Below are 16,705 nucleotides of genomic sequence, written 5' to 3'. Positions count from 1 at the left end.
CTGCAAAACCTGCCCCATGCATCCCCCCACAACCACCTACTCCAGCCCCGCTACTGGTAAAACATACACAATTCAAGGCAGGGCCACATGTGAAACTACACATGTCATTTATCAGCTGACATGCCTGCACTGCACAGCCTTTTACATTGGTATGACAACAGCTAAACTGGCTGAGCGCATGAACGGACACAGACGAACTGTCCGCCTAGGAGATGTCCAATACCCAGTAGTGGAGCATGCCCTATAGCATAATTCTAGGGACCTAGGAACCTGCTACACTGTATGTGCCATTTGGCTTCTCCCACCAACACCAGTCCCTCTGAACTGCGGAGATGGGAACTTGCACTCCAACACATCCTTTCATCCCGCCATCCCCCTGGACTGAACCTACGTTAAACAACCTCACTCCCATTTACTCTTCAGTCTTCTCCTCTTTCCCTTTCCTCTTTAGCCATTCATGCATCTTTTCATCCTACATCTTTATACTATATACCTCTTTACTTCTGTATGCATCCTCTTCGGTTTGAAGCTGGCACAGTACCTACAGTAGAATATCCTTGGCTTCCCTCTGACAACCATGCCTCCATCCTTGCTACCCTCCCTGTTTTCCTTTCCCTGTTGCTTCATAACCTGGGTTGTGAGTAACTAAATCCACTTTCCCTTCTTCCCTTTCTTTCCCCTCTCTCCCCCTGATGAAGGAACATTTATTTCAAAAGCTAGGAACGTAAATTTTCGGTCGTTTTTTGTGTATCTATCGGCTGTACTGAGCTGAGGTAAGTACTGGCCAGCCCCCCTATCTCTTTGTTAGTATTTGTTTCACATCTTTATATGAGATTTTCCATTAATTATTTAGATGTGCCCTTTTCCTCACTCTAACTTTTGAATTTTTTTACCTTGCAGGTTTTAAACAAGGTTCAAATTTGTCATTTTTCACTTGAACCAAGTATTGCCAGAGGTGAAAGAATTAATAAGAGACAGAATAAAATGCTGATTCGACTGTCTGGGAATCCAACCTCAGATGTCTGGATCTGTAGTCTGCCACTAACCACTGAGCCACACTTGTGGTATTTTTAAATAGTACCATTTTCAGCCATGCAATGTTTGGTGGTATAAATTTATGTGGATATTTCCAAACCAACTGGTAACATGCCAGATAGAAATGAACTATGCTCTCTCCAGGATCTACGGATGTCTAACCAGTCTCAACAGCAAACTGTACTGCTGTTGTCAGTCACCTGAATGCTGACAGAAGGGTTGACTGGAGTATTTTTCTTGGAAAGGAATCATTAGATTGGTGATTCTGCATTGCTCATGTCACTTGCTGAAAGCCTTACTTCACCAAAAATAATACATTATATTATCACTTCTGCCCCTACATACATATTCTGCAAACCGTTGGAGAAGGTATTTTGTACCACTGCTCCAGTAGTCACCTGTTCCATTCTTAAACAAAGTAATGGAGAAATGATTCTCTGTAAGATCTTTAATGTCTTTTATTCTGTCCTAATGGTCCTAATGAGAGATGAATGTTGAGAGGCACGAGAATTGTTCTCTAATATGTCCCACATGCTGGTTTTTCTGAAACCCCTCAAAAGCATTTCTGTCCAAGAATTCCCATCTAAGCCCACAGAGCATTTATGTACGAGGGTAGTCCAAATGTAAGGTCTCCTATTTTTTTTATAAGTACATAAACCTGTTTATTTCTATAATGGTTTACATCAGTTTACAGCTTGATCACTTACTTATTTTTTGACATAATCACCATTTCTATCGATGCATTTTTGTAGCTGCTGTGGCAGTTTTTGTATGCCCAAGTCATACCAGCTTGCAGTCATGCTGTTCAAAAAATTGTGAACCTCTTCTTTCACCTTGTCATGGGGAGCTGAATTGCTTTCTGGCCAAATGTTCTTTTAACCTAGGCAACAGGTGATAGTCATTGGGTTCTCAGTCAGGACTATAGGATGGGTGGGTGATTATGTTCCACTGAAATTGTTGCAGGAGAGCAACGGTTTGCCGAGCGATGTGTGGGCGAGTGTTGTCATGGAGAATATGTACGCCCTTGCTCAACATTCCTCTTCTCCACTTCTGAATTGCCCGTTTGAGTTTTTTCAGAGTCTCACAGTACCTGCCAGCATTAATTGCGATCCCAGTGGGCACAAAGTCAACCAACAATACCCCTTTGTCCTGTTTGGCTGCAAGGCTGCGAAGAAATGGGCGGGAAACATAAACTTGATGCCGCATTTGGCCCTCAGTCACCATGCGTGGCACCCCTCTTGCTGCCACCTTCTGGTAGTTCAATGTTTCCGTTAAAATTCTGTGAGCAGTGCTTCAGAAAACCTCAAGAACCAACGTGCAGAGATCATCCAGGATGATCCGCCGATCTTCACGCATGCTTTGCACAACCTTCAACACTGGCTCCTTTGTTCATCGAGAATTTTGGTCCGACCAGCTGCAAGCTCTCTACACCACTTACGAACATTTTTGAGATCCATGCACGGCTTCATTCTCAACGGCTTTCAAGCCATGACTAAGCACCTCAGTGGGGCATGTGCATGTTTACACACAGCACTTTAAGCACTCTTCATAACAGTGTGACCAACTGCCACACAAACAGAGTTCTGTACTTATATTATTTAAAAAAATGAGACCTTACTTTTGGGATTACCCTCATAACATCCTCAAACTAACCAGTAACAAATCTAGCAAAATGTCCTCTAATTGCTTCGACTGCGTCCTTTATATCTTTTGGGGTCATATCAACTCCACCAGCACTCAAGAATGGGTGGCATTAACATGCAACACTATTCCATAAAACCCAGAAAACTGTAGCTAGCCATTTGCCTAACCTATAACTTACTGCATTTAACACTGTTTTGCAATGTTATACCTAGACATTTAATAAATGACGGCAGTGACATCAGCGAACTGTCTCAAACTGCTGCCAGCCTTACTGGTGATTCTCATGAAAAGGGTATGCTCTTAGCACACTTCCCTGAGACATTCTATACACTGTCTTTATAATATAATCTCGCAGATAAAAATATCTGCTCACCCAGCAGTGGCAGTAGAACACGCACAAAGAAAGGTGTGTTCTCCTGCTGCCACGTGGTGACTAGATTTTTTATCTAGGCAACTATATTATATTGTGAAAAATTGATTATTTTTGTTGTTGCACATTTTCTCTGTCTGACAAATATCATCCACAATAGCAAATAGTGAATTTGAATGAATGATTTGACTATGGGATAATTCCACCTGTTATAATCTCCCTTCCTTCCCAAAGCTTAAAGTTTTTTCTTTTTTTTTATCAGTTCTGTTGTTGGTAATATCAAGTCTAGTACATTTGGTTAACAGAAGCTGCAGAACTAAGTAAGTAATCAAGTACCAACTCTTGACTATTGTAGATTAAAGCTTAATTTATAAATAAAAATTATGTAGCATCCAAATTACTGGCAATTAGCAGTTTTTATGAAAGAGAGAGAGAAAACCTGCGGCACCACTATCAGAAAAAGCTCAACAATTATTCACTCATTCTCAGTGTACTTATACCTATAATGAACTCCAGGTCACAGGGCTCCTTGATGAGCTGGTTCAGGTCTTCATAGCCTGTCCCCTCATTTTGCAGTGTAACAGCACAGCAGTGGTGGGACCTTTCCTTATGTGGTTTCAGAGACTCCCGCAGAGTTTTCGACACAAATGGATAGGCAGGAAGCAGCTGTAAAGCAAAATGTCACGCATTTCATTAGTTTTAAATACTCGTACAGTTCTATACTGTACTACTGTTTCTCTCACAACAGATGTGTGTATGTATCACAAATAAATAAATAAATAAAAATGTAATTATAAGGTGTGTTTTTCAAGAAAGATCCATTTTGTTGTTGACACTAGTAGTTCACATGCATACCGCAACGAGCATGTGCGTCGTGTAATGCATGCCTTGGGAACAACTGTGCTCAGTTTCAGCTCTGTAGCTAACCTGTACAGTTCTGTGCTTTCAAAATGTTTAAGACTATCAGCTCTCCCGCCGCATGTGAGATTTGCTCAGTGATGCAGTTTTTGTCAGCAAGGAACCTGTCTGCTGTAGATATTCATCGACACATTTGCGAAGTGTACAGTGATACTGTTATGAATGAAAGGAAAGTGCGGAAGTCGGTACGAGAATTCAAAGATGACCATGACAACATCCACGATGAGGACTGCTCCGGTCACCTTTCTTTGATTGCAGATAATTTGGCGGCTTCAGCTGAAGCGAGGATTCGTGAGAACGGGCGCTTCACAATAACAGGTCTCTCAAATGAATGTCCTGATGTGTCGAGATCAGTGCTTTACAACATTGTTTCTGAACACCTAAAGTTTAGGAAATTGTGCTCCAGTTGGGTCCTGAAACTCCTAACAGAGGATAACAAAAAGCAAAAATTTGAGTGTGCGATGAAGTTCTTGACTCATTATCACGAAGAAGGTGATGGCTTCTTGAGTCAGATCGTAACTGGAGATGTAACGTGTTTTGCATATCACGCCCGAATCGGTACTTGCTGTAGTTTTAACTTCACCCCTTTCATTGATTAGTCTTGCTCCGTGCATGTTAAAAGTGACTGTATTTCCCTTCTTGACAATTTCCCTTGCAGGAAGAAGGTTAGTCAGAACATACTTTACATAATGAACATCATGTGCTGTAACCATATCGGTTTCATCGATTACACTCACATGTAGGTCTAGTTTCCCAGCTAAATGACATTGGAGCTTGCTCCCATCAACAGCAGAATTCCCATATGAGTCTTATCTTTAACATCAAGAGGTTTGTCTTTAACAATATGCTCAGATGCACCCGAGTCTAAAATCCATTCCAGTTGACAATTATACACATCTCCAAAAGAATATAAACATGAGAGTGCCTTACTTTTATTATTGGTCCCTCTCACTTCATAATGAGTGGTGTTGGTTGGTTGATTTAAAAGACGGGGAAAGGGACTTAACTATTAGGTCATTGGTCCTTTGTTCCTAATAAAAAAATGCCACAAGTGTGAGAATAAAATAGACAAGACATATAACAGAAAATGGAAAGAAAGGAAAGACCACAAGAACTAAGGAAAGGCAACAAACACTAAAAGGAACAAAAAAAGACAAGAAAACAACAGAGAGATGCTAGAAACAGAAGAGAGTAAAACAAGGAAGCAGATTACAGTGGCTGGCTGACCACAAAAATAAAAAGGAAAAGCCAGCCACCCTGCAACACATTAAAACTTCCACAGTAAAAGCAATATGGTGGATGACACAGGAGCACAAAGGACAGGCATTAAAACTCAGATCGAATGATAAAACCCACCCTCACGAATGAAACGTAAAACCAAATCAGCAGATGACGCGTTGTCTGCTAAAATCAATGATAACGAGTTCGGCAACCAAAGATGAAGTTGCAGGACAGCCGAAGGAGGACAGAGCAGAAGAATATGGGCCACTGTCAACCGGGTACTGCACCGACACTGAGGTGGGTCTTCACGGCACAGGAGGTAGCCGTGGGTCGCCCAGGCATGGTCAATGTGGAGTCTGCAAAAAACCACAGAGAGCCTCGGAACATGTCAAGAATTGAGAGGAAGTGACAGCGGAGAGCCCCAGGGTTAACTGAGTCCTTAGGGCCACATGAAAAGTCCAGATGAAGCTGCGGCAGAGGTGTACACCATGGAGTCGTCCATGAGTGGACCGCAAATAGAAGTGGTAAAGGGAAGAACTCCAGTGTGGAGAGAAGGGACCACACACAAACCGCAATCATTAGCCCCGACCTGGGCCACCGATGTGGGAGGACTGCAGTAATTCGTATGCTCAGGGGAACTACAAATGTGTGCTGCATAACTGGCGAGCAGTTGCGCACATCTGATGTGCAATGGAGGGACCCCAGCCTCCACCAGTACGCTGGTCACTGGACTGGTCCTAGAAGCTCCTGTCACTAGGCGAACCTCGCAGTGGTGCACAGGGTCGAGTAAATGAAATGCTGAAGGTGCTGCCGAACCATAAACCACACTCCCATAGTCAATTCGGGATTGGACAAGGATTCTGTAGAGTTGCTGCAGAGTAGAGCATTGGGACTGAGATCTGACTGAACCCTGAGATAGGAAGTTCTGAAATATTTAGTGAGGGTTGGAAGGTGTATCGGAAAGACAGATTAGACACCGTAGGAGGTGGTGTCTTCATTACAGTTGACAAAAATATTTTGTCTACTGAGGTCGAAGTAGAGTGTGATTGTGAAGTTATCTGAACATATTTAACAGGGCCAGGAGAAATAAAGTTAATTGTTGGGTGTTATTACCGGCTACCAGGTTCCACTGTGATGGTTCTAGAATCATTCAAAGGGAGTCTACACTCTGTATCGCAGAAGTACCCGGATCATGCTATATTAGTCAGAGGCGACTTCAACCTACCTAGTATAGACTGGGATGTCTATGGATTCATTACAGGTGGTACAGACAAGCCGTCGTGTGAATTACTTTTGAACACATTATCCAAAAACTGTCTTGAGCAGCTAAACCGACAGCCAACTCGTAATGGAAATATTTTAGATCTGGTAGCCCCGAACACACCAGACCTCATCGACAGTGTCAGTGTTGAGACAGGGATTAGTGATCCTGATGATGTCATTAAGACTATGGTTACGAAAGTTTAAAAGTCTGTCAAGAAGGCTAGGAGAGTATTCTTACTATAAAGAGCAGATAAGCAGTTGTTAGCATTTCACTTAGTAAATGAATCGTCTTCATTTACTTCCGGTACAATGGATGTGGAAGAATTATGGGCAAATTTTAAACATACTGTATATCACGCATTGGAAAAGTATGTGCCGAAAAAGTGGGTTACGGATGGAAAAGATCTACATCTACATCCATACTCCACAAGCCACCTGACGGTGTGTGGCGGAGGGTACCCTGAGTACCTCTATCAGTTCTCCCTTCTATTCCAGTCTCGTATTGTTCATGGAAAGAAGGATTGTCGGTATGCTACTGTGTGGGCTCTAATCTCTCTGATTTTATCCTCATGGTCTCTTCGCGAGATATACGTCGGAGGGAGCAATATACTGCTTGACTCTTCAGTGAAGGTATGTTCTCGAAACTTTAACAGAAGCCCGTACCGAGCTACTGAGCGTCTCTCCTGCAGAGTCTTCCACTGGAGTTTATCTATCATCTCTGTAATGCTTTCGCGATTACTAAATGATCCTGTAACGAAGCACACTGCTCTCCATTGGATCCTCTCTATCTCTTCTATCAACCCCACCTGGCACCGATGCAACACTACTGAGCAGCATTCAAGCAGTGGGCGAACAAGCGTACTGTAACTTACTTCCTTTGTTTTCGGATTGCATTTTCTTAGGATTCTTCCAATGAATCTCAGTCTGGCATCTGCTTTAGCAACGATCAACTTTATACGATCATTCCATTTTAAATCACTCCTAATGCGTACTCCCAGGTAATTTATGGAATTAACTGCTTCCAGTTGCTGACCTGCTATTTTGTAGCTAAATGATAAGGGATCTATCTTTCTATGTATTCGCAGCACATTACACTTGTCTACATTGAGATTCACTTGCCATTCCCTGCACCATGCGTCAATTCGCTGCAGATCCTCCTGCATTTCAGTACAATTTTCCATTGTTGCAACCTCTCGATACATCACAGCATCATCTGCAAAAAGCCTCAGTGAACTTTCGATGTCATCCACCAGGTCATTTATGTATATTGTGAATAGCAACGGTCCTATGACACTCCCCTGCGGCACACCTGAAATCACTCTTACTTCGGAAGACTTCTCTCCATTGAGAATGACATGCTGCGTTCTGTTATTTAGGAACTCTTCAATCCAATCACACAATTGGTCTGATAGTCCGTATGCTCTTACTTCGTTCATTAAACGACTGTGGGGAACTGTGTCAAATGACTTGCGAAAGTCAAGAAACACGGCATCTACCTGTGAACCCGTGTCTATGGCCCTCTGAGTCTCGTGGACGAATAATGCGAGCTGGGTTTTACACGACCATCTTTTTCAAAACCCATGCTGATTCCTACAGACTAGATTTCTAGTCTCCAGAAAAGTCATTATACTCGTACATAATACATGTCCCAAAATTCTACAACTGATCCACCCTGGTTTAACAGCACAATTCGGAGAATGCTCAGGAAGCAGAGACAGTTGCTCTCCCTGTACAAGAAAGATCGGGAGAATGAGGACAAGCAAAAGTTAGTAGAGATTCACGCTGCTGTAAAAAGAGCGATGCGCAAAGCATTCAACCACTACCCACCGTCATACCTTAGCAATAGATCTCGCTGAAAACCCAAGGAAATTCTGGTCTTGCGTATAATCGGTAACAGTCACTCACTGATCAGTCTGTCCTGGCAACAGATAACAGCAAAACGAAAGCTGAAATTTTAAGTTTGACGTTTGAGAAATCTTTCACGCAGCAGGATCGTAGAAACATACCGCTGTTTGAGTCTCATACAGATTCCTGTATGGAGGACATAGTGATTGACATCCCTGGGATTGTGAAGCAGCTGAATGGGTTGAAAATAAATAAATCACCAGGTCCTGATGGGATTCCAATTCAGTTTTACAGAGAGTACTCAACTGCATTAGCTCCTTACTCTTGCCAAACGTAAAGTCCCGAGCGACTGGAAAAAAGCGCAGGTCATGCCTGTATATAAGAAGGGCAGAAGGACGGATCCTCAAAATTACAGACCAATATCCTTAACATCGGTTTGTTGCAGGATTCTCAAACATATTCTCAGTTTGAATATAATGAATTTCCTTGAGACAGAGAAGTTTCTGTCCATGGATCAGCGGGGCTTTAGAAGGTGTTGCTCCTGCGAAATTCAACTCGCCCTTTTTTCACATGATATCTTGCGAACCATGGATGAAGGGTATCAGACAGATGCCGTATTCCTTGACTTCCGGAAAGCGTTTGACTCCGTGCCCCACTGCAGACGCCTCACTAAGGTACGAGCATATGGGATTGGTTCCCAAATGTGTGAGTGGCTCGAAGACTTCTTAAGTCATAGAATCCAGTATGATGTCCTCGATGGTGAGTGTTCATCGGAGGTAAGGGAATCATCTGGAGTGCCCCAGGGAAGTGTGGTAGGTCCGCTGTTGTTTTCTATCTACATAAATGATCTTTTGGATAGGGTGTATAGCAATGTGCAGCTATTTGCTAATGATGCTGTGGGGTATGGGAAGGTGTCGTCGTTGAGTAACTGTAGGAGGATACAGGATGACTTGGACAGGATTTGTGATTGGTGAAAAGAATGACAGCTAACTCTAAATATAGGTAAATGTAAATTAATGCAGATGAATAGGAAAAAGAATCCTGTAATGTCTGAATACTCCTTTAGTAGTATAGCATTTGACACAGTCACGTCGATTAAATATTTGGGCGTAACATTGCAGAGTGATATGAAGTGGGACAATCATGTAATGGCAGTTGTGGGGAAGGTGGATAGTCGTCTTCGGTTCATTGGTAGAATTTTGGGAAGGTGTACTTCATCTGTAAAGGAGACCTCTTATAAAACACTAATATGACCTGTTCTTGAGTACTGCTCGGGCGTTTGGGATCCCTATCAGGTCAGATTGAGGGAGGACAGAGAAGCAATTCAGAGGCGAGCTGCTAGATTTGTTACTGGTAGGTTTGATCAACACGCGAGTGTTATGGAAATGCTTCAGGAACTCGGGTGGGAGTCTCTAGAGGAAAAGAGGCTATCTTTTCGTGAATCACTACTGAGGAAATTTAGAGAACCAGCATTTGAGGCTGAGTGCAGTACAATTTTACTGCTGCCAACTTACATTTCGCAGAAAGACCACGAAGATAAGATATAATACCAGTCCTAGGAATCAATATGCCTCCACTACAGTGAGTGGATCGCCTTTGAGGTAAAATGCTGTTTCCGGATGAATGGTACGATGCCTACGGAAATGCACGACACACGACTTTGCAGCTGGAAACTGGAAGCCGTGGGCTAAAGCCCATGACTGTGCTTTGTTGATGGCTCCCTATAGGTGCTGCTCAGCAACACCAGTACTGGAGCAGCAGTACGAAATGCAGAAGTCGACTCCATACAGAGAAGATGAGATGGAGGGCCTGACAGCTGCTGCTAGACTGTTAATGGCCACTAAAACTAAAGAGACACTCAATACAGGTCCCTGTGGGAATCCATTCTCCTGGATATGGATGGAACTATGGGAGATACCAACTTAGACACAGAAAGTACGAAGCGACAGAGTTTTGGATAAAAATCGGGAGCGGACCCCGGAGACCCCACTCATCCAGTGTGGCAAGAACATGTCGTGGCCAGGTCATGTTGTATGCTTCTTGTTGTTGTTGTTGTTGTTGTTGTTGTGGTCTTCAGTCCTGAAACTGGTTTGATGCAGCTCTCCATGCTACTCTATCCTGTGCAAGCTGCTTCATCTCCCAGTACCTACTGCAACCTACATCCTTCTGAATCTGCTTAGTGTATTCATCTCTTGGTCTCCCTCTACGATTTTTACCCTCCACGCTGGCCTCCAATACTAAATTGGTGATCCCTTGATGCCTCAGAACATGTCCTACCAACCGATCCCTTTTTCTGGTCAAGTTGTGCCACAAATTTCTCTTCTCCCCAATCTCATTCAATACTTCCTCATTAGTTATGTGATCTACCCATCTAATCTTCAGCATTCTTCTGTAGCACCACATTTCGAAAGCTTCTATTCTCTTCTTGTCCAAACTATTTATCGTCCATGATTCACTTCCATACATGGCTACACTCCATACAAATCCTTCAGAAATGACTTCCTGACACTTAAATCTATACTCGATGTTAACAAACTTCTCTTCTTCAGAAACGATTTTCCTTGCCATTGCCAGTCTACATTTTATATCCTCTCTACTTCGACCATCATCAGTTGTTTTGCTCCCCAAATAGCAAAACTCCTTTACTACTTTAAGTGTCTCACTTCCTAATCTAATTCCCTCAGCATCACCCGACTCAATTCGACTACATTCCATTATCCTCGTTTTGCTTTTGTTGATGGTCATCTTATATCCTCCTTTCAAGACACTATCCATTCCGTTCAACTGCTCTTCCAAGTCCTTTACTGTCTCTGACAGAATTACGATGTCATCGGCGAACCTCGAAGTTTTTATTTCTTCTCCATGGACTTTAATACCTATTCCGAATTATTCTTTTGTTTCCTTCACTGCTTGCTCAATATACAGATTGAATAACATCGGGGATAGACTACAGCCCTGTCTCACTCCCTTCCCAACCACTGCTTCCCTTTCATGTCCCTCAACTCTTATAACTGCCATCTGGTTTCTGTACAAATTGTAAATAGCCTTTCGCTCCCTGTATTTTACCCCTGCCACCTTCAGAATTTGAAAGAGAGTATTCCAGTCAACATTGTCAAAAGCTTTCTCTAAGTCTACAAATGCTAGAAACGTAGGTTTGCCCTTCCTTAATCTAGCTTCTAAGATAAGTCGTAGGGTCAGTATTGCCTCACGTGTTCCAACATTTCTACGTAATCCAAACTGATCTTCCCCGAGGTCGGCTTCTACTAGTTTTTCCATTCGTCTGTAAAGAACTCGTGTTAGTATTTTGCAGCTGTAACTTATTAAACTGATAGTTTGGTAATTTTCACATCTGTCAACACCTGCTTTCTTTGGGATTGGAATTATTATATTCTTCTTGAAGTCTGAGGATATTTCGCCTGTCTCATACATCTTGCTCACCAGATGGTAGAGTTTTGTCAGGACTGGCTCTCCCAAGGCCGTCAGTAGTTCCAATGGAATGTTGTCTACTCCAGGGGCCTTGTTTCGACTCAGGTCTTTCAGTCATCTGTCAAACTCTTCACGCAGTATCGTTGTTGTTGTTGTTGTCGTTGCGATGTTTAAGGGGGACTAAACAACTAAGGTCATCAGTCCCCCATTCCAAAAACAGGCGAAACAAAATGTACGGAACAAGTAAAACCCCAAGGGGGGGGAGGGGTGGGGGGAGACGCCCCTCCCCCCAGTCACTGAAAGAACACCAATGTGGCAGCGAACACTAGAGACAAGAAGAGTTCAGACGAACACTGGACAGAAAGAAATGGAAGAAAAGAAAAGGGCCGGAGACTGGTTGAGTGACCATGGGAACAAAAATTGGGAAAGAGTCAACCATCCGAATACACACATTAAAATCTGCAACCAATGAGACACTCGAGGACAAGATACACAGAAAGGGAAAGGGACAGGTCCCCCCTAAATTGAACCATAAAAAGGACTACCACGGATAAAATTTAAAACGTCATCAGCCATGGAGGCATCGTCGCATAAAACCAAAGGCAACGTGCCTGGCAGATTAAAAGTCTGCCGGAGGGTGTGCAGGTGGGGACACTCCAACAAAATGTGGGCGACTGTCAACCGGGACCCACACTGACAAGGGGGGATCCTCCTGACGCAAAAGATGTCCGTGCATCAGTTAGGTATGGCCGATGCGGAGCCGACACAGGATGACAGAGTCCCTGCGAGAAGCCCGCAGGGAGGACCGCCATACATCGGTCGTGTCCTTAACAGCCTGCAGTTTATTCAGAGAAGTCAGGCTACGCCACTCGTCACGCCATATCTGAAGCACCTTACGGCGCAACGCCAGGTGCAAATCACGAGCCGGGAGGCCGATCGCCAAAGTGGGGGCATCGACCGCCCCTTTGGCCAGCCTGTCGACACGTTCATTCCCCGGGATGCCAACGTGACCTGGCGTCCAAACAAAGACCACCGAACGACCAGAGTGAGTAATGGCAAAAACAGACTCCTGAATAAAGGATACCAGAGGAGAAGACGTATAGCAGCGGTCGATAGCCTGGAGGCTGCTCAGGGAGTTACTGCAGATGACGATGGACGTACCTGAGCAGTAACGCACATGCTCAAGAGCGCGCAATATGGCCACCAGCTCTGCAGTAAAAATACTGCAGTCAGCTGGCAAGGAGCGCTGTTCAACATGGGCAGCGTGAGCAAAAGCGTAGGCAGGACGACCATCCAACAGGGAACCATCAGTGTAAACAGCCTCACAGCCTGAAAATGAGGCGACGAGCGCAAGAAAACGGTGACGGAAGGCCACATGCGGAACCGAGTCCTTGGGTTCCCGTGCCAAGGCCAGGCGGACGGACGGACGGGTCATACACCAGGAAGGAGTAGGTGCACAGGCCCGGAAGGGCGGCAGAAGAGGGAACGACCCCGGTTCCGACAGCAGGGACTGGACGCGGACAGCAATGGAAAGCCCAGACTTAGGTCGCCGGTCAGGCAGAGGGAGGACCCTGGCAGGGAAAAGCAGGCGATGATTGGGATGGCCCGGTGAGCAATGCACGTGGACAGCATAGTTGGCGAGCAGTCGGTGGCGGCGAATCCGCAGCGGGGGAACCCCGGCCTCCACCAGCAGACTATCCACGGGGCTCATACGGAAAGCGCCAGTTGCAAGCCGAACCCCACAGTGGTGTATGGGGTTCAACAACGTCAACACTGAGGGCGATGCAGACCCATAGGCCAGGCTCCCATAATCAAGCCTGGACTGCACAAGGGCTCTGTACAATCGCAACAGCGTGCTGCGATCTGCACCCCAAGACGCATGGCTCAGGCAGCGGAGGGCGTTGAGGTGCTGCCAGCACTTTTGCTTCAGCTGAGTAATATGAGGAACCCACGTGAGCCGGGCATCAAAGACGAGTCCTAAGAAGCGGCTAGTGTCCACCACTTCAAGTAGGTGACCGTCGAGGTAAAGTTCCGGATGAGGGTGGACCGTCCGACGCCTGCAGAAGTGCGTAACTTGAGTCTTGGCCGCAGAGAACTGAAATCCATGAGTCAGAGCCCATGATGCCGCCTTGCGAATGGCTGCTTGCAGCCTGCGTTCGGCGACTCCTCTAGTCGTTGAGCTGAATGAGATGCAGAAGTCGTCGGCATACAAAGAAGGAGACACCGACGACCCCACGGCTGCAGCCAGACCATTAATGGCCACTAGAAATAAGGAAACGCTCAACACCGAGCCCTGCGGGACCCCATTTTCCTGTATATCAGATGAACTAGAGGCGGCACCGACTTGCACCCGGAAAGAGCGGCGCAATAAAAAGTTTTTAAGAAAAGCTGGGAGCTGACCACAAAGACCCCACTCGCGCAACGTAGCAAGGGTGTGATGCCTCCATGTTGTGTCATATGCCTTCCGCAGATCAAAAAATACAGCAACGAGATGCTGACGGCGGGAAAAGGCAGTACGGATAGCACATTCCAGCCGCACCAAATTGTCCGCAGCAGACCGGCCCTGACGGAAGGCACCCTGGGATGGAGCGAGGAGACCGCGCGACTCAAGGACCCAACACAAACGCCGCCCCACCATACGTTCGAGCAATTTGCACAAAACGTTGGTGAGGGTAATGGGACGATAGCTGTCCACCGCCAGAGGGTCCGCACCGGGCTTCAGGATGGGGACGATAACACCCTCTCGCCATTGCGACGGGAACATGCCCTCGCTCCAAATGCGGTTAAAGATGGTGAGGATGTGTGTCTGGCAGTCCCCGGAGAGATGCTTCAGCATCTGCGCGTGGATGCAGTCCGGTCCTGGCGCTGTATCAGGGCAATCGGCGAGGGCAGCTAGGAATTCCCTATCGCTGAAAGTAGCATTGTATTTTTCAGAACGACGTGTGTGGAATGATAACGGTGTCCGCTCGGCGCGCTCCTTTAGAGAGCGAAAGGCAGGAGGGTAAGTTGCAGTCGCAGAGCTCGTAGCAAAGTGCGTGGCAAGGTGGTCAGCAATGGTGGCAGCGTCCGTGCAGACAGCGCCGTCCAGGGAGATTCCGGGGACACCCATAGGGGTCTGGTATCCATAAATCCACCAGATGCGGGACCACACGAGCAACGGGGAGACACGGGAGCCCAAGGATGAAATGTACCTCTCCCAGCACTCCTGCTTACGCCGTGCAATAAGACGACGGGCCAAGGCACGGAGCTTCTTAAAGGCAATGAGGGTCTCCAGAGACGGGTGCCGCTTATGACGCTGGAGAGCCCGCCTACGGTCGCGAATAGCCTCAGCAATCTCCGGCGACCACCAGGGGACAGACTTCCTCCGAGGGAGTCCAGAAGAGCGGGGGATGGCAGTCTCGGCCGCAGAAATAATGGACAAATGGACAAGGTCAAGACACGGACCACCTCATCAATGTCACCCTGTGGGGGAGAAGTAATGGTGGCAGCAGAAGTAAAAGCCAGCCAGTCAGCCCTGTTGAGAGCCCAGCGGGGCAGGCGCCCAAAAGAATGACACTGGGGCAGTGACAAATAGATGGGAAAATAGTAACTACCACACAGGTCAGGATGCACTCTCCAGTGAAGGGATGGGACAAGTCCGGGGCTGCAAAGAGAGAGATCGATGGCTGAGAACGAGCCATGGGCCACACTGAAATGCGTGGGAGCACCGGTGTTCAAGAGGCTAAGGTCGAGCTGAGCCAACATGTGCTCCACAGCGCAACCGCAATCATCGGAGACAGTCCCACCCCATAGAGGGTTGTGGGCATTGAAATCGCCCAGAAGCAGCAATGGCGGCGGGAGTTGAGCCAGCAGCTCAGCCAAGACATGTCGGGGGAGCTGCCCATACGGAGGAACGTAAACGGAGCAAACAGTAATAGCCGGCGAGAGCTCAATCCTGACAGCGACTGCCTCTAAAGGCGTCAGAAGGGGTACTGGCGAGCTACAGATAGAGTGGTGAACAAAGAGGCAAACTCCACCTGAAGCTCGTTGACAGTCAGCGCGGTTCTTATAGTATCCCCGATAACCGCGAAGGGCAGGGGTCCGAATTGCTGGAAACCAAGTTTCCTGAAGAGCAATGCAGAGAACAGGGGAAACACTCAGAAGCATCCGGAGCTCAGGCAGGCGGCGGAAATAACTGCCGCAATTCCACTGGAGAATGGAAGCAGGAAGGGACTGGGAGGGCGTGAAGGCGACTAAGAGGCAGATGGTGCCACAGAGTCAACGGCCGCCACTGGGCGAGAGTCAGCAGTGTCTATAGGAGAGGCCCCCGAGGGTTCCGTGAAAGCGAGATCCGTGGCAGAGGTGAGGATCTCCACTGCATCCCCAGAGCCAGAACTATTGACAGCAGACGGTACTGAAACTGCCGGAGCGTCCTTCTTCTTGGACACGTTCCGTTCTTTCTTCTCGCGTCTGTCCTTTGGCTTAGAGGGCTTGAAGAGTTTCTCTGAAGGAGCGTCGGAGGCTGACGACGACGCAGAAGCCCTACGACCAGCAGGTGGAGGAACCTTCAGCCACTGGCTGACATCCGACGGGGTAGCAGAAGAAATGGAAGAAGGGAGGGCCCCGAGGGACCCCTTCCGCGAGACAGGAGCCGGCAGAGACGACGCCGGCGGAGAAGGAGGGGGAGGGGGAGGGGGAGGGATCGAGCCCCCTGGTTTTGGAGCAGATGTCACTCCCGAAGCATGTGCGGGGGGAGTGACAGAAGGGGGTTTGCCCCCAACTGCTAAGGGGGCAACAGAGGAATGCTTGCCCCCAGACACGAGGGGGGCAGACAGAGATGTACGGCCCTGAGGGCCCACTGAAGGGGCACAGAGGAGGCGACAACTGCCGCCCGCGAGGGCGACGATAACGTGGCTGCAGCATAAGAAGTTTGAAGAGGGACAGGATGCAACCTTTCAAATTTCAGTTTTGCCTCGCGATAAGTAAGCCGGTCCAGGGTCTTAA

At 46.8% G+C, this 16,705-nt stretch overlaps 1 protein-coding gene across 3 annotated transcripts in view; it reads right to left on the bottom strand.

The window, feature by feature from the left end:
- Positions 1-16,705, bottom strand: part of LOC126326728 (AH receptor-interacting protein) — a 181,116-nt gene that overhangs the window by 111,616 nt on the left and 52,795 nt on the right. For all 3 annotated transcript variants that reach the window (XR_007560865.1, XR_007560866.1, XM_049995794.1), the window contains exon 3: positions 3,550-3,715. Coding sequence is in view for 1 of the 3 variants with exons in the window: in XM_049995794.1 (XP_049851751.1) it covers positions 3,550-3,715 (166 nt within the window). In the remaining 2 variants the exon portion in view is untranslated. The remainder of the gene's footprint in view (positions 1-3,549; positions 3,716-16,705) is intronic.

Source organism: Schistocerca gregaria, chromosome 1 (genome assembly GCF_023897955.1).
Source record: "Schistocerca gregaria isolate iqSchGreg1 chromosome 1, iqSchGreg1.2, whole genome shotgun sequence".
NCBI lineage: Eukaryota > Metazoa > Arthropoda > Insecta > Orthoptera > Acrididae > Schistocerca > Schistocerca gregaria.
The sequence above is the reverse complement of the archived record's forward strand: the minus strand, read 5'-3'. Positions and strand labels throughout refer to the sequence as shown.